Raw genomic sequence first — 22,860 nt, 5'->3', positions numbered from 1 at the left:
GTTTTGGACGCTGATTCCAACGGTGAAGTCTGTTTTTCGCCACATATTATACTTTGGCCCCTAGAGGCATTCAAAGTTTTTTTGGGCGAAGGGGGACCCCCTTAGATTTTCATAAAAACTGGTCCATGTGTACAGTTTTGGACGCTGATTCCAATGGTGAAGTCTGTTTTTCGCCACATATACTTTGGCCCCTAGAGGCATTCAAAGTTTTTTTGGGGGAAGGGGGACCCCCTTAGATTTTCATAAAAACTGGTCCATGGGTACAGTTTTGGACGCTGATTCCAATGGTGAAGTCTGTTTTTCGCCACATATTATACTTTGCCCCTAGAGGCATTCAGATTCATTTTCAGAATCACATTCGGACCCCCTTAGATTTTCATAAAAACTGGTCCACGGGTACAGTTTTGGACGCTGATTCCAATGGTGAAGTCTGTTTTTCGCCACATATTATATTTTGGCCCCTAGAGGCATTCAAAGTTTTTTTTGGGCGAAGGGGGACCCCCTTAGATTTTCATTAAAACTGGTCCATGGTTACAGTTTTGGACGCTGATTCCAACGGTGAAGTCTGTTTTTCGCCACATATTATACTTTGGCCCCTAGAGGCATTCAAAGTTTTTTGGGGAAGGGGGACCCCCTTAGATTTTCATAGAAACTGGTCCATGGGTACAGTTTTGGACGCTGATTCCAATGGTGAAGTCTGTTTTTCGCCACATATTATACTTTGGCCCCTAGAGGCATTCAAAGTTTTTTTTTGGGCGAAGGGGGACCCCCTTAGATTTTCATAAAAACTGGTCCATGGGTACAGTTTTGGACGTTGATTCCAATGGTGAAGTCTGTTTTTCGCCACATGTTATACTTTGGCCCCTAGAGGCATTCAAAGTTTTTTTGGGGAAGGGGGACCCCTTAGATTTTCATAAAAACTGGTCCATGGGTACAGTTTTGGACGCTGATTCCAATGGTGAAGTCTGTTTTTCGCCACATATTATACTTTGGCCCCTAGAGGCATTCAAAGTTTTTTTTGGGCGAAGGGGGACCCCCTTAGGTTTTCATAAAAACTGGTCCATGGGTACAGTTTTGGACGCTCATTCCAATGGTGAAGTCTGTTTTTCGCCACATATTATACTTTGGCCCCTAGAGGCATTCAAAGTTTTTTTTGGGCGAAGGGGGACCCCCTTAGATTTTCATAAAAACTGGTCCATGTGTACAGTTTTGGACGCTGATTCCAACGGTGAAGTCTGTTTTTCGCCACATATTATACTTTGGCCCCTAGAGGCATTCAAATTTTTTTTGGGGGAAGGGGGACCCCCTTAGATTTTCATAAAAACTGGTCCAAGGGTACAGTTTTGGACGCTGATTCCAATGGTGAAGTCTGTTTTTCGCCACATATTATACTTTGGCCCCTAGAGGCATTCAAAGTTTTTTTTTGGGCAAAGGGGGACCCCCTTAGATTTTCATAAAAACTGATCCATGGGTACAGTTTTGGACGCTGATTCCAATGGTGAAATCTGTTTTTCGCCACATATTATACTTTGGCCCCTAGAGGCATTCAAAGTTTTTTGGGAAGGGGGACTCCCTTAGATTTTCATAAAAACTTGTCCATGTGTACAGTTTTGGACGCTGATTCCCATGGTGAAGTCTGTTTTTCGCCACATATTATACTTTGCCCCTAGAGGCATTCAGATTCACTTTCAGAATCACATTCGGACCCCCTTAGATTTTCATAAAAACTGGTCCATGGGTACAGTTTTGGACGCTGATTCCAATGGTGAAGTCTGTTTTTCGCCACATATTATACTTTGGCCCCTAGAGGCATTCAAAGTTTTTTTTGGGCGAAGGGGGACCCCCTTAGATTTTCATAAAAACTAGTCCATGGGTACAGTTTTGGACGCTGATTCCAATGGTGAAGTCTGTTTTTCGCCACATATTATACTTTGGCCCCTAGAGGCATTCAAAGTTTTTTTGGGGCGAAGGGGGACCCCCTTAGATTTTCATAAAAACTGGTCCATGTGTACAGTTTTGGACTCTGATTCCAACGGTGAAGTCTGTTTTTCGCCACATATTATACTTTGGCCCCTAGAGGCATTCAAAGTTTTTTGGGGGAAGGGGGACCCCCTTAGATTTTCATAAAAACTGGTCCATGGGTACAGTTTTGGACGCTGATTCCTGCCTCTAGGGGCCAAAGTATAATATGTGGCGAAAAACATACTTCACCGTTGGAATCAGCGTCCAAAACTGTACACATGGACCAGTTTTTATGAAAATCTAAGGGGGTCCCCCTTCGCCCCAAAAAAACTTTGAATGCCTCTAGGGGCCAAGTATAATATGTGGCGAAAAACAGACTTCACCATTGGAATCAGCGTCCAAAACTGTACTCATGGACCAGTTTTTATGAAAATCTAAGGGGGTCCCCCTTCGCCCAAAAAAAAACTTTGAATGCCTCTAGGGGCCAAAGTATAATATGTGGCGAAAAACAGACTTCACCATTGGAATCAGCGTCCAAAACTGTACCCATGGACCAGTTTTTATGAAAATCTAAGGGGGTCCCCCTTCCCCCAAAAAACTTTGAATGCCTCTAGGGGCCAAAGTATAATATGTGGCGAAAAACAGACTTCACCGTTGGAATCAGCGTCCAAAACTGTACACATGGACCAGTTATTATGAAAATCTAAGGGGGTCCCCCTTCGCCCCAAAAAAACTGTGAATGCCTCTAGGGGCCAAAGTATAATATGTGGCGAAAAACAGACTTCACCATTGGAATCAGCGTCCAAAACTGTACCCATGGACCAGTTTTTATGAAAATCTAAGGGGGTCCGAATGTGATTCTGAAAGTGAATCTGAATGCCTCTAGGGACAAAGTATAATATGTGGCGAAAAACAGACTTCACCATGGGAATCAGCGTCCAAAACTGTACCCATGGACCAGTTTTTATGAAAATCTAAGGGGGTCCCCCTTCGCCCAAAAAAAACTTTGAATGCCTCTAGGGGCCAAAGTATAATATGTGGCGAAAAACAGACTTCACCATTGGAATCAGCGTCCAAAACTGTACCCATGGACCAGTTTTTATGAAAATCTAAGGGGGTCCCCCTTCCCCCAAAAAAACTTTGAATGCCTCTAGGGGCCAAAGTATAACATGTGGCGAAAAACAGACTTCACCATTGGAATCAACGTCCAAAACTGTACCCATGGACCAGTTTTTATGAAAATCTAAGGGGGTCCCCCTTCGCCCAAAAAAAAACTTTGAATGCCTCTAGGGGCCAAAGTATAATATGTGGCGAAAAACAGACTTCACCATTGGAATCAGCGTCCAAAACTGTACCCATGGACCAGTTTCTATGAAAATCTAAGGGGGTCCCCCTTCCCCAAAAAACTTTGAATGCCTCTAGGGGCCAAAGTATAATATGTGGCGAAAAACAGACTTCACCGTTGGAATCAGCGTCCAAAACTGTAACCATGGACCAGTTTTAATGAAAATCTAAGGGGGTCCCCCTTCGCCCAAAAAAAACTTTGAATGCCTCTAGGGGCCAAAATATAATATGTGGCGAAAAACAGACTTCACCATTGGAATCAGCGTCCAAAACTGTACCCGTGGACCAGTTTTTATGAAAATCTAAGGGGGTCCGAATGTGATTCTGAAAATGAATCTGAATGCCTCTAGGGGCAAAGTATAATATGTGGCGAAAAACAGACTTCACCATGGGAATCAGCGTCCAAAACTGTACACATCGACAAGTTTTTATGAAAATCTAAGGGGGTCCCCCTTCCCCAAAAAACTTTGAATGCCTCTAGGGGCCAAAGTATAATATGTGGCGAAAAACAGACTTCACCATTGGAATCAGCGTCCAAAACTGTACCCATGGACCAGTTTTTATGAAAATCTAAGGGGGTCCCGGCCTTCGCCCAAAAAACTTTGAATGCCTCTAGGGGCCAAAGTATAATATGAGGCGAAAAACAGACTTCACCGTTGGAATCAGCATCCAAAACTGTACACATGGACCAGTTTTTATGAAAATCTAAGGGGGTCCCCCTTCGCCCCAAAAAAACTTTGAATGCCTCTAGGGGCCAAAGTATACTATGTGGCGAAAAACAGACCTCACCATTGGAATCAGCGTCCAAAACTGTACCCATGGACCAGTTTTTATGAAAATCTAAGGGGGTCCCCCTTCGCCCAAAAAAAACTTTGAATGCCTCTAGGGGCCAAAGTATAATATGTGGCGAAAAAACAGACTTCACCATTGGAATCAGCGTCCAAAACTGTACCCATGGACCAGTTTTTATGAAAATCTAAGGGGGTCCCCCTTCCCCAAAAAACTTTGAATGCCTCTAGGGGCCAAAGTATAATATGTGGCGAAAAACAGACTTCACCGTTGGAATCAGCGTCCAAAACTGTACACATGGACCAGTTTTTATGAAAATCTAAGGGGGTCCCCCTTCCCCAAAAAACTTTGAATGCCTCTAGGGGCCAAAGTATAATATGTGGCAAAAAACAGACTTCACCGTTGGAATCAGCGTCCAAAACTGTACCCATGGACCAGTTTTAATGAAAATCTAAGGGGGTCCCCCTTCGCCCAAAAAAACTTTGAATGCCTCTAGGGGCCAAAATATAATATGTGGCGAAAAACAGACTTCACCATTGGAATCAGCGTCCAAAACTGTACCCGTGGACCAGTTTTTATGAAAATCTAAGGGGGTCCGAATGTGATTCTGAAAGTGAATCTGAATGCCTCTAGGGGCAAAGTATAATATGTGGCGAAAAACAGACTTCACCATGGGAATCAGCGTCCAAAACTGTACACATCGACAAGTTTTTATGAAAATCTAAGGGGGTCCCCCTTCCCCAAAAAACTTTGAATGCCTCTAGGGGCCAAAGTATAATATGTGGCGAAAAACAGACTTCACCATTGGAATCAGCGTCCAAAACTGTACCCATTGACAAGTTTTTATGAAAATCTAAGGGGGGTCCCCCTTCGCCCCAAAAAAACTTTGAATGCCTCTAGGGGCCAAAGTATATTATGTGGCGAAAAACAGACTTCACCATTGGAATCAGCGTCCAAAACCGTACCCATGGACCAGTTTTTATGAAAATCTAAGGGGGTCCCCCTTCGCCCAAAAAACTTTGAATGCCTCTAGGGGCCAAAGTATAATATGTGGCGAAAAACAGACTTCACCGTTGGAATCAGCGTCCAAAACTGTACAGATGGACCAGTTTTTATGAAAATCTAAGGGGTTCCCCCTTCGCCCAAAAAAAACTTTGAATGCCTCTAGGGGCCAAAGTATAATATGTGGCGAAAAACAGACTTCACCATTGGAATCAGCGTCCAAAACTGTACCCATGGACCAGTTTTTATGAAAATCTAAGGGGGTCCCCCTTCGCCCAAAAAAAAACTTTGAATGCCTCTAGGGGCCAAAGTATTATATGTGGCGAAAAACAGACTTCACCATTGGAATCAGCGTCCAAAACTGTACCCATGGACCAGTTTTTATGAAAATCTAAGGGGGTCCCCCTTCCCCAAAAAACTTTGAATGCCTCTAGGGGCCAAAGTATAATATGTGGCGAAAAACAGACTTCACCGTTGGAATCAGCGTCCAAAACTGTACACATGGACCAGTTTTTATGAAAATCTAAGGGGTCCCCCTTCGCCCCAAAAAACTTTGAATGCCTCTAGGGGCCAAAGTATAATATGTGGCGAAAAAACAAACTTCACCATTGGAATCAGCCTCCAAAACTGTACCCATGGACCAGTTTTTATGAAAATCTAAGGGGGTCCCCCTTCGCCCCAAAAAAACTTTGAATGCCTCTAGGGGCCAACGTATAATATGTGGCGAAAAACAGACTTCACCATTGGAATCAGCGTCCAAAACTGTACCCATGGACCAGTTTTTATGAAAATCTAAGGGGGTCCCCCTTCCCCCAAAAAACTTTGAATGCCTCTAGGGGCCAAAGTATAATATGTGGCGAAAAACAGACTTCACCGTTGGAATCAGCGTCCAAAACTGTACACATGGACCAGTTTTTATGAAAATCTAAGGGGGTCCCCCTTCGCCCCAAAAAAACTTTGAATGCCTCTAGGGGCCAAAGTATAATATGTGGCGAAAAACAGACTTCACCATTGGAATCAGCGTCCAAAACTGTACCCATGGACCAGTTTTTATGAAAATCTAAGGGGGTCCGAATGTGATTCTGAAAGTGAATCTGAATCTGAGGCTGTCTTGACAGACGTCACTTACGGGGTGTATAGCCAAACATTGGTCTCTTTAGAAGCTTCTAGACTCAAAACGACTGAATTGATCTTCAAGTTTCTAGTGTCAGTCGATGCAGAATTGACGTGGCTACAACATGTTAGAACCGCATTTTCGTCAAACTTCTACAACTGCCCACCAGGTGGCGCAAATATATGTCAAATTTAGCGCCATCTGGCGGCCAGACCAAAAACGTCAAGACCTAGAATTTCCTCTAAGTTGTAGATACATTCAAGGACTATCGAATGGTGGTAACAGTGTTTCTGTATCTTTCTTAGTTTAGGCAGGAGAGACCGTTAAGTTGACCTCTGTATTGACTCGTATGCCTAAAGACCACTAAAGGGTGTATAGTAGGGTGTGTCACTAATCGCAATGCAAGGTGCTCCATCGATTTTATTGTGCTCCACTCATGTGGAAAGGGCGTGGCATTGTTAATTTCCCGCAAATTTTAACCCCCAGGCGGCGCCGAGCGAGAGAAGTTTGCCCCATCTCACAACATAGGCGACCCTAGCGCCCCTGGCGGCTGTTTGTGAAACTAACAGGCCGTTGACTGTATGGGCTTAGGTATCCCTGCTTTCTGTAAGCGCGTCTAGGGACAAATAATAGTATGGGCAGATTGCAGAGAGTGCAAGCTAATGACGAATACCTATAATGAATACAATATATTGTCACAGGGGCCTAGGAACATTCTTCAAGTTGGGGTGCAAGCCCAAAATACCTGACATGACGCATATGAAATAGTAGCGTAGTCAGGGGGTCCCAGGAGGCACGTGCCATCTAGTCCCCCCCCCTATCGCATTCAGAGGACCCCTCGGGTCGGAGGGGCTCTGTGGCACCAGTTTATCGCTCAGGGTCTATGCTGGCCATATTTCGATTCAGAAAGAATAGGGCTCGTAACAGCACCTCGTGAGTCCAAAGAAGCCTCACTAAATTGTCCATGAGGGTTACACGCCGGCTTCTGAAGGCTACTGGCGGCCTCTGAGGGCCCTTTACCGGCCTCTTATGGCCGCTAGCGTGCCTCTGAGAGTCCTTGCCGGCCCAAGAGGGGCCATATCTAGGGCCTTACGCCAATCTGTAATCAGTAATGGCCTCACACCAATGTCTCAGACGGCCCCATTACGACGACTGTGAGACTGAGGGCCCTCACTGGTGCTTCTGAGAGCCCACCCAGCCATAAAGACCCCTGCGGTACCAACTGACCTCTGAGGGTCCACGCTGACTATATTTCAGCTGAGAAAGACCTCACAGGTCTCGAAAGAGCACCTCATGAGCCCCTAAGTAGCCACACTAAGATCTCCGTCAGGGTCTACGCCGGCTTCTGAGGATCCCATAACGGAGACCGTGAGGGCCCTCAGCAGGGCCTCTGAGGGTTCACAACCAGCACCTCTGAGAGACCCACACCAGTGGTTCTAAGGGCCCATAAGGACACCACTGAGGGTCCCCCAAGCCAGTGCCACACCATTTATGCAACCCTATATTGGTGGCTCTGAGGTACCCACACCTGCGCCTGTGAGGGTTCGGCAAAAGCATATCTGACGGCCACCTACCTGCAACTCTGAGGGCCCTACATCAGAGACTGAGGGCCGCACTGGCGTCTCAGAGTACCTTGTCGGTATCTAAGGACCCCACAGGGCTTCTGAAGATGCCGCCGGCCTCTGTGGGCCCCTTGCCGGTCTGAGGTCCCCCTCCCCGGTCGTTGAGGGCCCCCTGCCGACTTTTAAAGGGTTCGCACCAGCAGCTCTAAGGGCCACACACCCACATGTAACGGACCCACACCAGTGTCTCTGAGGGTCCACAACGGCGTCTGTATTCTGTGAGGACCCTCACCGGTGCTTATGAGGGATTCACACTAGCACCTCTGAGGGGCCACACGGGCGTATGTGAGGACCCCACACCAGTGCCTCTAAAGGCCCCTAATTGGAGGCTCTGAAGGCCCTGCATCGGTGATACTGAGGGTCCTACCAAAGGCACAACACAAGCCATTAGTCTCCTTCTGAGTCCCACACGCCGCCCTCCCACCATAGGCGGCGGAACGGGGAGGGCACCGGGGCACCGTGCCCCCTCTGATTTGGGCATTTTAACATTAGCCCTATGGGCGTTGCATGGAAAGAATGGGACCAAAAGTCGGCAGTGTCCCCCCCCCCTCCACTTAATTGAAGGTGTTCCGCCGCTACTGCCTCCCACCGGAGCGAGTAAACCTGTATCAATCAACGACTTTACCACCGTTGTACGTCATAATGTTCTCATCACGCCAAATCAAATACCATCCGGAACCAAAATGGTCCAGTATAAAATCTGACCTACCAAAGTTATGATCAAGTTCAGATAAAATCAAAGTGGGATGATAATAGCAGGTGTTCTTAAATCGATGCCGAGTCAGCAGAAACCATTCACTTCACATGCAAGAGAAATACCTTGTGCTGATGTTTATATAAAAACAGACATGTAGATTGTAGGTCCATAAAAGGGAGCAGAGATCCTTCATCGTTGCATCAATGTTGAGGGGGCAGCGCCCACTCGGCTCTCAAGTTGGGGGGGGGGCAAGCGCCCCCACTGCCCCCCCCCCCGGTTCTCCGGGGTCTATGCAGTGAACGACGCTACAAAAAAAAAACATGTGACACCTAATAGCAGGCACTATAAACATGCGCTCATACGTATCCCGTCAGACGACGGGGATCGGGGGTAGTACTATGCAATATACATTAACACAGAACTATTTCGTGCTTTAAGATGCATAACATCACATTTTCACCAGCATTCTGAGTGCCAGACAAGCCAACAGCAAGGCGTCATTTCGGTAAAATGCATTTAATGATGATCGTAAGCTCACAAAGCATAGCGGGCGTGTTAGTTCAAAACATTGCCGCTAGGGGCGCTGAGGTCGCTAATGCTGAGAGATAGGCCAAAGTGTCGGCGGTCGGCGCCGCATGGGTGTTAATATTTGGGGGAAATAAAAAATGTCACACGGTTTCTACGTGTCTGGGGCACGATAAAATCAGTGGAGCACCATGTTTTGCGAAAAAAGTGCCCAAAATGACACACCCTAGTGTATAGACAAACATTGGTCTCTTAAGAAGCTTCTAGACTCAAAACGACTGAACCGATCTTCAAGTTTCTAGTGTCAGTCGATGCAGAATTGATGTGGCTACAACATGTTAGAACCGCATTTTCGTCGAACTTCTACAACTGCCCACCAGGTGGCCCAAAAGTATGTCAAATTTGGCGCCATCTGGCGGCGAGACCAAAAACGTGAAGACCTTGAATTTCCTATGTGTTGTAGATACATTCAAGGACTATCGAATGCTGGTAACCGGGTTTCTGTATCGTTCTTAGTTTAGGCAGGAGAGACCGTTAAATTGACCTCTGCATTGGCTCGTATGCCTAAAGACCACTTACGGGGTGTATAGCCAAATAATGGTCTCTTTAGAAGCTTCTAGACTCAAAACGACTGAATTGATCTTCAAGTTTCTAGTGTCATTCGATGCAGAATTGATGTAACTACAACATGTTAGAACCGCATTTTCGTCAAGCTTCTACAACTGCCCACCAGGTGGCGCAAATATATGTCAACTTTGGCGTCATCTGGCGGCCAGACCAAAAACGTCAAGACCTTGAATTTCCTATGTGTTGTAGATACATTCAAGGACTATCGAATGGTGGTAACCGGGTTTCTGTATCTTTCTTAGTTTACGCAGGAGAGACCGTTAAGTTGACCTCTGCATTGACTCGTATGCCTAAAGACCACTTACGGGGTGTATAGCCAAACATTGGCCTCTTTAGAAGCTTCTAGACTCAAAACGACTGAATTGATCTTCAAGTTTCTAGTGTCAGTCGATGCAGAATTGACGTGGCTACAACATGTTAGAACCGCATTTTCGTCAAGCTTCTAGAACTGCCCACTAGGTGGCGCAAATATATGTCAAGCTTGGTGCCATCTGGCGGCCAGACTAAAAACGTCAAGACCTAGAATTTCCTGTAAGTTGTAGATACATTCAAGGACTATCGAATGGCGGTAACAGGGTTTCTGTATCTTTCTTAGTTTAGGCAGGAGAGACCGTTAAGTTGACCTCTGTATTGACTCGTATGCCTAAAGACCACTAAAGGGTGTATAGACAAACATTGGTCTCTTAAGAAGCTTCTAGACTCAAACGACTGAACCGATCTTCAAATTTCTAGTGTCAGTCGATGCAAAATTGACGTGGCTACAACATGTTAGAACCGCATTTTCGTCAAGCTTCTAGAACTGCCCACCAGGTGGCACAAATATATGTCAACTTTGGTGTCATCTGGCGGCGAGACCGAAAACGTGAAGACCTTGAATTTCCTATGTGTTGTAGATACATTCAAGGACTATCGAATGGTGGTAACCGGGTTTCTGTATCTTTCTTAGTTTACGCAGGAGAGACCGTTAAGTTGACCTCTGCATTGACTCGTATGCCTAAAGACCACTTACGGGGTGTATAGCCAAACATTGGCCTCTTCAGAAGCTTCTAGACTCAAAACGACTGAATTGATCTTCAAGTTTCTAGTGTCAGTCGATGCAAAATTGACGTGGCTACAACATGTTAGAACCGCATTTTCGTCAAGCTTCTAGAACTGCCCACCAGAAGCTTCTAGACTCAAAACGACTATGTGCACGCATGCGTATATCTGGAAAAGTCTTTGATGTCGGTCAAAAGGAGCACTATTTTCGTGTTCAGGAGGTCAAGGAGCATCATTCCTGTGATTTTGAGCGAAATCGAAAGGGTCCGCCCAACGTGCCATATGCAACATATGCAATTTGAATGTGCACGCATGCGTATATCTGGAAAAGTCTTTGATGTCGGTCAAAAGTAGCACTGTTTTCGTGTTCAGGAGGTCAAGGAGCATCATTCCTGTGATTTTGAGCGAAATCGAAGGGGTCCGCCCAACGTGCCATATGCAACATATGCAATTTGAATGTGCACGCATGCGTATATCTGGAAAAGTCTTTGATGTCGGTCAAAAGGAGCACTATTTTCGTGTTCAGGAGGTCAAGTAGCATCATTCCTGTGATTTTGAACGAAATCGAAGGGGTCCGCCCAACGTGCCATATGCAACATATGCAATTTGAATGTGCACGGATGCGTATATCTGGAAAAGTCTTTGATGTCGGTCAAAAGGAGCACTATTTTCGTGTTCAGGAGGTCAAGGAGCATCATTCCTGTGATTTTGAGCGAAATCGAAGGGGTCCGCCCAACGTGCCATATGCAACATATGCAATTTGAATGTGCACGAATGCGTATATCTGGAAAAGTCTTTGATGTCGGTCAAAAGGAGCACTATTTTCGTGTTCAGGAGGTCAAGGAGCATCATTCCTGTGATTTTGAACGAAATCGAAGGGGTCCGCCCAACGTGCCATATGCAACATATGCAATTTGAATGTGCACGGATGCGTATATCTGGAAAAGTCTTTGATGTCGGTCAAAAGGAGCACTATTTTCGTGTTCAGGAGGTCAAGGAGCATCATTCCTGTGATTTTGAGCGAAATCGAAGGGGTCCGCCCAACGTGCCATATGCAACATATGCAATTTGAATGTGCACGCATGCGTATATCTGGAAAAGTCTTTGATGTCGGTCAAAAGGAGCACTATTTTCGTGTTCAGGAGGTCAAGGAGCATCATTCCTGTGATTTTGAACGAAATCGAAGGGGTCCGCCCAACGTGCCATATGCAACATATGCAATTTGAATGTGCATGCATGCGTATATCTGGAAAAGGCTTTGATGTCGGTCAAAAGTAGCACTGTTTTCGTGTTCAGGAGGTCAAGGAGCATCATTCCTGTGATTTTGAGCTAAATCGAAGGGGTCCGCCCAACGTGCCATATGCAACATATGCAATTTGAATGTGCACGCATGCGTATATCTGGAAAAGTCTTTGATGTCGGTCAAAAGGAGTACTATTTTCGTGTTCAGGAGGTCAAGGAGCATCATTCCTGTGATTTTGAACGAAATCGAAGGGGTCCGCCCAACGTGCCATATGCAACATATGCAATTTGAATGTGCACGCATGCGTATATCTGGAAAAGTCTTTGATGTCGGTCAAAAGTAGCACTGTTTTCGTGTTCAGGAGGTCGAGGAGCATCATTCCTGTGATTTTGAGCGAAATCGAAGGGGTCCGCCCAACGTGCCATATGCAACATATGCAATTTCAATGTGCACGAATGCGTATATCTGGAAAAGTCTTTGATGTCGGTCAAAAGGAGCACTATTTTCGTGTTCAGGAGGTCAAGGAGCATCATTCCTGTGATTTTGAACGAAATCGAAGGGGTCCGCCCAACGTGCCATATGCAACATATGCAATTTGAATGTGCACGGATGCGTATATCTGGAAAAGTCTTTGATGTCGGTCAAAAGGAGCACTATTTTCGTGTTCAGGAGGTCAAGGAGCATCATTCCTGTGATTTTGAGCGAAATCGAAGGGGTTCGCCCAACGTGCCATATGCAACATATGCAATTTGAATGTGCACGCATGCGTATATCTGGAAAAGTCTTTGATGTCGGTCAAAAGGAGCACTATTTTCGTGTTCAGGAGGTCAAGGAGCATCATTCCTGTGACTTTGAACGAAATCGGAGGGGTCCGGCAAGTTCACTTTAGGTGGAGAAATCTGAATATCACTTGTATTTGCCTCTTGGCTTTGCTCAATAGGTTTATCGACTGTTTTTCGCCCTTTGGTCTAACAATGCCTCTGGTGCTCAAGTATATTGTTATTGCAGTATGTATAGCTATTGTCCTTCATAAATACGAGGCTGTCACGTGTAAAACGACTCCAAAAAGTGAGAAAAATTGCATGACCTTGAACGACCTTGAACTTTAGAGACTTCTCCTGAGAAAACTATGCGACCGCGTTTGATGCAAATTAGTTTTTTGTAAAGAACTACTGAGTCTTAATCATTTCTGAAATTTTCTTGAAATTTGATGAGGTCCGATTTTTCCGGGAAGTTTACTAACCAGAATATTTTACTAGTAAAACAAACGTGAATTACTTGGAAAATACTTAATGTCGGTAAATAAAAAGATGATTTTTGCAGTTAGGAGCTCATGGTCTATCTGCTGTGCAATTTTCAGCCAAATCGAAGGGGTCCGCGAATGTGCACGCGAATCTGAATGTGAATATGATGCAACTATATGCACGTGCATTCTGAGTATTTCTTCAGCAAGGCACATTGACATTCCACAGCAATGCACTTTTTTGGGACGAGACATGAAATAATTTGGCCTAGGGCGATTATTGGGCTGTAAAAGCTCCTTATTTGTTCTTGTCTCAACTCAAGGTACAGAACTGCTATTCCAGTTAAAAACCCCATGTTAAAATTGAACTATTTTGTTTAAGTCATAAATATGCTCCTTTTTGCTTAAGACAAATACCTAGTACCTATCTGAGAAAAAATGCACTTACAGTTTTGTCTAATCGATTAAAGCGTGTCATGAAAATGTGGTGACTTAGTCCATGCAAGGATGAAATTAATTTAATCAGGAATAATTCACATTGTACTGGTACCTACACCTAGTACACCTGGTGACATTTGCTTTATCAGGTTCAGTATTAACATTTGTGATGGCTAAAATGCTTGCTAAGTAAGAAAAAAGTATTTGAAGCCAAAGCACTCTTGAAAAAAAATGGGCTACAGTGACTGACTTTTTGACTAACCCTGAAACCTAAATTACTTGTGCTCTGAATTTTATCATATTCCTAATTCTCTTAGTAAAAAGAAGTATAGTAAAGTTTGTCTTATGCTGTCACAATGACTGAGGGCCATCTCAGTCCTGGCAAGCCCAGAGATTTGGACTTGCCAAGCAGATTGTCAAGCCTTTGTGGCACAGAAGCATCTACTATATAGGAGGGACTCTTATTCCTGCTTGCTTTGGAGACAAACTCCCTCTGAGCTACCGAGCTGCTCTTTCACTGAGCTACTTTGACAAGAACCGCACATTTCATTATAATTTTGATCTTGTGTTATAACAATAATGTGTCAATGTTTTTGCATGCTACATTTTCAGATATAGTCGCTAAAAATCCTCAGAATGTGGTCGTCAGTTGTGGCCTTCATCAAAGGCAGCAGCAGTGTCGTGCAGCTGGCCTGCGTCGATTTTGGCATCCAATGGGGCCTTTGGACAGTGTCGGCGGCACTGCACACTGAGAAGTTCTATGATCTAGCTGGTAAGATGGCTAGCATAAGCATAAGTCATATAATGAAACTGGTAAAGCAGTTGAGTAGATTCAAGACTCAGATTTTTGCTGCCTGTTGATCTTTTAGCTTAAAATATTTGAACTGAGCTCTTTTGTTTGTCACAAGCTAGATGTTGTAACTCCCACATATTATGATCCATGCGTTGAGCTATTCAACTGTGTACATCTGCTTCCCATCTCATCAGTTTTCTGTTCCTCGCTTGTTTCTTACTGACGCCTCCGACGGGACAGGTTCGTCGACGTTCGCTGCGCTGGTATACCTGGCGTTCGATTGGTCTCGCCAGCAGTCGGGGCCGCAGTGGCTGCAGCGGAACATGGTGCTCGTCTGGGCGGCGCGGCTCGGCCTCTTCCTGTTCGTGCGCGTGTTGAAAGAGGGCGGCGACCGGCGCTTCAACCGGGCTAGGGACAGCCCGGCCACCCTGTTCGCCTTCTGGACCATGCAGGGTGGGTGACTGGGCCGCGGTGTAGGTCTTTCTCTCCGCACGGGGCTCGGACCAGTCTGGCCCGGCGAGGGTAGGGCTCAGAGGAGACGTATACTGAAATGGAGTAGTGGACGGGAGGAGGTTATGCACATCCCTGACCTCTACTGTACTGTCCCAGAGGTAATATGGAAAATTATGACATTGCAGGTGATCGATTCGTGGCGTGATTGTACTGCTCCCATCTCCCCAGGCGTGTGGGTGATTGTGACACTGCTGTCCTTCCCCCTCATCACCTGGCCTTAGAGTAACAATGACACTATTTTATTCCCCAGGTGTGTGGGTGATTGTGACTCTTCTGCCTACCCTGGTGATGATGGACTCTGAGACGCGTCGCCAGCCGTCCACCCAGCACTATGTTGGCTGGACCATGTGGGCCGTCGGCTTTGTCTTCGAGGTCATTGCCGACTATCAGAAGTCGGTCTTCAGAAATGACCCGGCCAACAAGGTAGGTATTTGGATGAAGCTGCAGGGTGGCCAAGAAATATTGCCATCGTCTGTGGGGCGGTGCTCTGGGTGATGGATAGGCATTACTCGTTAGCATCGCTAATGCTGTTACAAGTCACTGGACTATCGATTCTGGTTCCGACACTTTTATCGCGTCGTAAATATTTTCCTTTCTTTTTGTCATGAATTTAGTGCAAATAGCTATGAGATTGTGTGCCGAAGTGCTGAGCTCTTGCCGACTGCAGAGTCAACAGAGCACCTTACATCGAGTGTACCGCTATGTGTAGTACTTACACCGTGACATTTATCGAAACATTCTAAGAGCGAGCTGCACCCTCTAACCTCGTCTCCCTTCCTCAGGGCCAATTCATCGACACGGGCCTCTGGTCCATCAGCCGTCACCCCAACTATTTCGGCGAGATCCTGCTCTGGTTCGGCCTGTACGTGTCGGCGTCAGTCGGCTGGAGCGGCAGGCGCCACCTGCTCGTACTGTGTCCCCTGTTCAATTACCTGCTCATCAGTCGACTGAGCGGGGTACCACCTCTAGAGAAGGCGGCCGCCAAACGCTGGGGCTCTGACCCGCGCTACCGGCGGTACGCCTCCACTGTGCCAGAGCTGGTACCGTTCATTGGCTTCACGTGAGTGGTCGGACGGAGCCGGGTTTATGTGGGTGATTCGTGGCGATTAGGGTTGGGGAAGAGAATACTGATTATAAATCAGAGATCGTGAGCAAAGCTCGACTGTCAGGGCCTGTTCAGAGAGGGGCCTCAGTATCACCTCAGTATCAAATGGTATATTACTGAAGCGGGCTGTCCAATGGTCAGTAATTATTTTGTATATTATATACCCTGCCATGTGAGTTTGTTAATTTTAACGCCTATATGAATGATTTCGACACGTATTCGACGTGAAACAGAGTAAAGGGCGCCTAAGCAGTCTGAGAGGAAGTCCTTTTGCGTGGTGCATACCTCAGGGTGTCAGCCTAATGTATGTTATAACACAGCTTGTGTGCTGATCACAGCACCTCCAGAGATTGTACAAGTGAAATGACAATAAGGCAGTTATCTATTTGTGACATGTATGCCAAGGATTGTGCTCGTAAAGCTGCTGCTACGCATCCGATAGGGCGCTATTACTCAAAGTTGAACCTGAAGCTATGCACTTAATTGACTTCGTTATGCTTTGCGCCGTCCCGATTTTGAAAGATTATAATACACGAGTTTTGGGTAATTTTATTTTTATCCTAAGAGAGTGGAACAAAACTTTCTTCTGCGATCATTTCCGTGTAAAACGTGTCGATGCAAATTGCTCAGAAGTATAATGTTCACATACAACGTTACAGGAACATTTACGTACTGACGGTAAGTCAGGGGCATGTAAATGTTTTCAATTTTTTTAATTACCCAGTCTGTACTTTTTCTGAAAAGAGACATGACGTGTCAACAAAATAAAATCAGTTTATTGCAGCCAAAGGTCGAGAATTAAAAGTAAAATGGTCAATTCGGGAGGATTTTCTCATAGTAGATGGTCACGGCGCGTATGATTTCATGGTTTCTTCGGTCCGAGTTTCTGCGTTTCTGTTCCAAGCGCCGCGCGTTTCATGGGAGTTGAAGAGTATAAGAGGAGTCCGCGGCGGCTATCCTAGTGCGATATGTGGCGAGGAAAATTCAACCCGCCCTGTCCAGCACTCCAGCCGATGGTCCCTAGTCGAGGTCATCCTTCCTAGCGCCTGGCGTTCGCATTGTAGCGCGCTTTTAGCTTATTCGGCGCTCCAAATGACTCTACTCGTTTCGCTCGTGCCGTTGCTGCGTTAGCGTGAGCTCTGAAGGGTCGCTGTTGGTGGCTTCATGGTATCACTCGTTAGTTCCTGAGGTCACCACGAGGTGGCGCTGCGCTTGCCGGCCGCCAGGCGCTCAGTATTAGTTCCCTGAGTCGCCGCCAGGTTTCAGGGTCCGGCAGCGCTCTGAGAAAGGTCATACATATGGTCACCCGGGCCTGACTGTTGCTCCAGCTGCACCTCTGCGCCGAGCTCGGCTGCCAGTGCCGACACTCCACTCTCTAGCGGCACCGTGCGGCGCGGCTTGTCCACGCGCGAGAGCATGTCTGCCACGGCCATCAGCGGGTCCTCGCGCTGGATACTCCACTCGAGTCGGTAGGTGAAGCCGTGCTGGCGGCTCAGTTCACCCAGCGCCGCTTCCATCTGAACTCGCGCCGGGCTGCCGCCGCGCCTCACACACGGGTGATCACAGCGGAGCAGTACACTCTTACCGGCCCAGTCGGCCGCCCAGAGCCGCGCCGCTGCCACCAGGTTCAGCAGCTCCACGCGACACGAGTCGCGGCTGGTAGCGCCGTAGTGAGCCGCAGGCAGCGCGCGGTGGAAGTACCGACAGCGGCCGGCCGCCCGAGACCACCACAAACCACCGGCGCCCTCGTTTGAGACGTCCACTACGCAGACAGCGTCCTCTTCTGGACGCAGTGTGGGACCATCGCTCATACAGGGGACTGGGCCAGCCGCGTTGGCGACGGGAGCGGTGCGGTAGAGGTGATTGACGGGAGATTTAGGAAGAAAGAGTGAAGACGCGAGTTGGATGAGCCGATGGGATATGCGGATGATTTTGCCGAGTCAAAAGGGTACACGAATACGAAGTTTGCACGAAGTGTACGAAGTTTGCGGAATTTAGCTTTGTAGCGCAATATGTCAAATATGTTAAGAGTACAACTCTTGAATTTACGCTGGTTCAAAAAGTAAATATCAAACAACCCCTAAATTTAGAATGTTGGCACTGTTAATTTGTTTTTTGATGTGAAATATTTTTAAAAATTTTGAGGTCGGAAAAATAGGTGAACGAGATTCATCACGTGGCTGTTTCGCAGAGATCTTCCGTACATCACGAACACGAACGCCAAAACCCAACCGTGACTCCACCGGACTGCCTCCCTTAGCGGATTTTTCTTTTTTTCAGAGACACGAACGTTGTTATCATTGGAAGAGGAAAATCACAACACGTCAAGAAATCGAGCACAGTTTACACTACAATAATAATGTTGATTGTGGACATATGTTACAGCTAAAATTGCCAGTGCCCGGGCTTGGAGCAGCTTCATATCAAATAGCGCACTTTCGAGTCTTGCATAAATTTTATATACGCACCCCATTTCCATAGACTACGAGCGAGAGGCATCATGTTCACGCACATCATAAAACAACGACGTACAAACGCGGGGTATATTATAAAACATCACAATATGTAACAAAATCGAATTAGTGAGTCGGTGATTGATGATAAATCGGTGATTAGTATAGAAGTAACAAACAGCGCCGCCTTGCGCCCTGACTAGAAAACACAACAGGCTCGTGACAGCAACGTCCTACGGGGTCACTCACACGCACACACGGAAGACACACCACCGCACTCGATTGCCCGCGGAGGGCCCAACTTCGGTAGACTTTCGGGCGCAAACGCGTCGGCCCTGCACCATCGCAACAAGCCCTTATCGGGAAGACCTGATCAAATCACGGCGAAGACCATACAGCGGGGCCCACGGGTCACTCGTAAGAGGCATTGGCACTTGGACAGGCACTCTGAAAGGCGGGGATGGGGGAGTAGCGAGGGGTCGTATGCCGCGAGGGGGGGGGCGCTACTCTTCATCATCGCTGCCAGCCTGGTCAGCTGGCTTGATCAGCTTATGCTCCGCCGCCTTGGCCAGGCACTTCTCTGCATAGTCGATTATCTTCTTCCTTGTATCGGTCTCTGTGGGAACCAAGCCTAACGTGAATTGAAGCATGACCGGGACGAAAATACAGATTAAACAGATGGTAAACGATACACAAACGGCGTGATTTGCGGTGAAAGGACGCACCAGCAACGGAGTTATATGGCACTAAGTTCTGACCTATCTTCCTCAGTGCCAGGGGTTTAAAATCACCTGAAGCCCAGATGCCTCAATAAACGAAAAAAAAAAAAAACGCCAGAGCAGTCTAGTTAAGGGGAGCCGTCGCCGATAACTACATAGATCCTCGCTAGCGTTTGACAGCGGTGGATGGTCTTACCGGGCGGCAGTTTGGTCAGCGCCATCAGGATCTCTGTGATGTCCGTCTCCACGATTTTCTCCGCCACCTCCTTGTCGGCGCTGAGCATGTTGAGCGTGCAGGCCACGCCGCGCAGCGTGATCTCCTCACGCGGGTTGGCCAGCATTAGACGGAACATCTCGTGCCACGAGGCCACGTCCAGAACCTGGGAGCGGTACCGAGAGGTTGTTGTGTTAAGAGTGTGGGATGGCGCAGTTTGGAGATAGGGGCTCACAGATCAAACACTGCGAACAGCCAGGGAGGTGATATCAAAAGATAGGCAGTAGACAGAAGCACTGGATAGGCATTCAGAAGCATCCCGAGCCAAGAAACACTTCGCTCTTTTTAGCAATTCATTCATGGCACTTGATCGCCAGAACACAACATGAACTCTACCAACATTTACCTCTTCATTCAACCGCCCACAATTCCCGTCCCTCGTATCCCACCGCCACCTATGCACATTTTACACACTCCTCCAGCCGGTAACGATCCCATACCATCCTAAGTTCTATCCCTACCGCCCAATCGTCGTACCTTTTTACAGATGGTCGGGCTGACCGAGGTAGCCATAGCCAGCGCTCCGGCTGCCGCCTGGCTCGTGTCTACGTCTTCCTCTCCGACCAGCAGCACCAGGAACTTGACGCGGTCGTTCGTACCCTCCATCATCTTGATGTACTCCTCCGTGCAGACCAGGTTGCAGATACACTGGGTGGCGGCACGGCGCAGCATCTCGTGCTCCTCGTACATGTAGCTCTCGATGGAGGGCACGCCCTTCTCCTTGATGATCCTGTAAGAGAGAAGGCCCGGAGTCAGTTGGCCGCGGAACAAACGTGTGGCGGAGCAAGCACCACCGTAACACAAACTGAGATAGGCACGAACTAAAAAAAAAAAACTAGCAAACGCGATATCTTTTACCCCTCCCCCGAATAATCCATTTTGGTTTTTGCTACATGCAACGGCTACATCATGCATGCCTGCTTTATTGTCAGGAAGCCTAAAAATTTTCAAGGCATATGTTTATTGTTTATTAATGAACTTCCAGCTGCCTAATCATTTGCGGACGGTGTGATTCCTCATTTGCAGATAGACCTCACCTTTGCTGGCGGCCTTCCACTACACGAACGTATCTCACCTTTTGCGGACGGTGTCGTTCATTCCTGCCAGGTTACAGAGGGCCATCAGCGCCTCGAAGTTCTCCAGAGCCTGGCACTCGGGGTGGAGCAGCGACAAGATCGGTCGAATCACCTCGCACGCCTGCCAGACAGCGGCGGGATGACGTTCACAAACAACTATCACAAACATCCTCGCACGTGACGAGACGCGGGGGGGGGGCGGGGAGGGGCGCCGAGAGAACGGGGCAGGGGACGCAGAGGGTACGAAGTGGACACGGGAGGAGCGCTTTGGGTACAAATGGTCACTTACTACCCACACTACTGCTAAACAGCCATTCAAGCGGACCGTTTACGGTTATGGCCGCGGCTGCACGGGACACTGTCCGGAATCTGCTCCCACAATGAGGACCCGATTATCTATAGACGACGTGAATCAATGATAGCGTACGCAACACAAACCAGATCCTGAGCCTGCTATTTGACTGACCGCTGCATGCTGCAATTCCAATGCCAGCTGGACATGCTTTCACGTCCTCCAGTTAGCATTCCGGCTTAAACGCATTGCGCTCATCTCAATACGATGCAACGAACGCTCGGTAGATCCCCGCATGCATTATTCAGCCAGCAATCCACTGGTAACTCGAGGCGGCATATCGAACTTCGCGTAATCATAGCTGAAACTGACCACAATCCCACAATGGTCCCTACACACACTCCTTTCACACTCGCTGAACACTGAACCTATTGTAATATCAAGCTCCCCGCCTAACACCGTGGCAATCCTCCCTTGGAAGGAAGGGATTCCCCGCCGCCGCGCAGACCGTACCCTCTGTCCCGGAAAGGCCGTCGCCGGGTCGATGGTGATGGCTATCCTGCTGAGCGCCTGTGCCGCCTGCTGCTTGCCCTTCTTGGTGCCTTCGAGGGCCAGGCCGATGAGTGCGCGTGCACCGCCCTGCTGTACCACCATACCACGCAGCTGCTGGTGCTTGCACAGCGCGTTGAACACTCTGGAAATGATAGGGACGGAGAGACATGACGGTTAAATGGACAGTCGGGCTCAAAAGCCTGAAACAGACTCTTTCCGCAGTCAGGAAATCGCATGCGAGAGCCTATTCAAATACATGGAAGCACGCTCGCATCAATCGCACGCACCTCCCGCAAGCGATTGATGCGAGAAGAATTACAATGTATTTGAATAGGCTCTCGCATGCGATTTCCTGAACGCGGAAAGAGTCAGTTTCAGCCTAAAAGGCAGTACGACCGAACACTCCGACATTAGCACGGGATACAGGTAATACTTGGTCCAGCAGATTTTCGCATAAAATACCGCACTGACCTAACGATAGGGCACAAGAGTGTAAGACGGACGGCAAAGCCGGAGACAGCGGACGCTTCACAATGTTCTCTGAGTTCTGACTTCGTTACACTCAACGACAGTGTATGCAACACCGACACGGAGGGTAGCTTCGAAGTCAGTTGGAGTCGCTAACGTGTAAATCAAAGTCCTCAAAGTCCTCGTGTATGTACCCCGCTGGACAGCAATGTCACTCACCGTGCGATAAGTTCGCGGCTGTTCTGGCTCTCGGTCTTGGAGAGCGCCACCAGTGCGCTGGTCACTCCCTCGTGGCACAGCACCTGCCGTGGAACGATTAGTCAGCGACGGCCGACAAACTTTATCGCGGCAAACGCACGTTATGGTTACGATAAACCGCAAATGTGAACAGATGCGAGATGTGAGATGTGTATGATCAAGCCAAATGCATATTGCATATTCATGAAAAAAACTTACTTTTAATCATAAATCACAGCAGAAAATCTATCCAATATACTGTCAAAAAGAACAGCAATCACTGAAATACTCAGCTCCTTGTATTTCCCATCGTCTCTCGCTAGTCAAACCGTTAAGTCCCATCGACACATTCACTCTCATCAAGCGTCGCTATCGTGTCTCCCCCGGCTCACCTCGTGTCGTTTGATGACAAAGTCCTCGTCATCCAGTTCGTGCTCCTCAGGGATGTGCTGTTTGGCAAACTTGGCGAGCTCGATCATCTCTGGGATCACCTCCTGTGTGTCGTAGCTGTTGGTGAGGTTCACCAGCGTGGTCACCACGCCGTACACCACCGAGTGATCACCACTCTGTCGGCAGAGACGGGCACCAGGTCAGGTCACCACCAGATCACATCAGATCACCAGGCTAGGGTACGAGGTAAGAAACACGCTAAACCATGAGGTGAGGACACGGGGTTCGGTCATACGAGTATGTTGAGGTCAGCAAGACAGGTCATCAAGTCATTCATTGGATCC

At 47.6% G+C, this 22,860-nt stretch overlaps 2 protein-coding genes across 10 annotated transcripts in view; one reads left to right on the top strand and one right to left on the bottom strand.

Moving 5' to 3' along the window:
• The window catches only part of LOC122370458, a 39,014-nt gene extending 22,412 nt beyond the window's left edge, over window positions 1–16,602 (top strand). For 3 of the 7 annotated variants that reach the window (XM_043346110.1, XM_043346108.1, XM_043346113.1), the window contains 4 exons: window positions 14,257–14,416; window positions 14,678–14,890; window positions 15,201–15,373; window positions 15,733–16,602. In XM_043346110.1, the coding sequence (XP_043202045.1) occupies window positions 14,281–14,416; window positions 14,678–14,890; window positions 15,201–15,373; window positions 15,733–16,014 (804 nt within the window). In that variant the 5' untranslated portion in view covers window positions 14,257–14,280 and the 3' untranslated portion in view covers window positions 16,015–16,602. The other 4 variants (XM_043346112.1, XM_043346107.1, XM_043346109.1 and 1 more) reach the window with 4 other exon arrangements.
• Window positions 16,603–18,584: 1,982 nt separating this feature from the next.
• LOC122370455 (protein unc-45 homolog B-like) overlaps window positions 18,585–22,860 on the bottom strand; it is a 32,533-nt gene continuing 28,257 nt past the window's right edge. For all 3 annotated transcript variants that reach the window (XM_043346104.1, XM_043346103.1, XM_043346102.1), the window contains exons 13-19: window positions 22,519–22,692; window positions 22,109–22,191; window positions 21,383–21,563; window positions 20,577–20,698; window positions 19,979–20,231; window positions 19,424–19,607; window positions 18,585–19,124 (exon numbers count right to left, since the gene is read on the bottom strand). In XM_043346104.1, the coding sequence (XP_043202039.1) occupies window positions 19,012–19,124; window positions 19,424–19,607; window positions 19,979–20,231; window positions 20,577–20,698; window positions 21,383–21,563; window positions 22,109–22,191; window positions 22,519–22,692 (1,110 nt within the window). In that variant the 3' untranslated portion in view covers window positions 18,585–19,011. The remainder of the gene's footprint in view (window positions 19,125–19,423; window positions 19,608–19,978; window positions 20,232–20,576; window positions 20,699–21,382; window positions 21,564–22,108; window positions 22,192–22,518; window positions 22,693–22,860) is intronic.

Source organism: Amphibalanus amphitrite, unplaced genomic scaffold, assembly GCF_019059575.1.
Source record: "Amphibalanus amphitrite isolate SeventyFive unplaced genomic scaffold, NRLGWU_Aamphi_draft 001133F_arrow, whole genome shotgun sequence".
Classification (NCBI taxonomy): Eukaryota; Metazoa; Arthropoda; class Thecostraca; order Balanomorpha; family Balanidae; genus Amphibalanus; species Amphibalanus amphitrite.
Note: the sequence above shows the minus strand (reverse complement) of the source record. Positions and strands in the feature narration are given on the sequence as shown.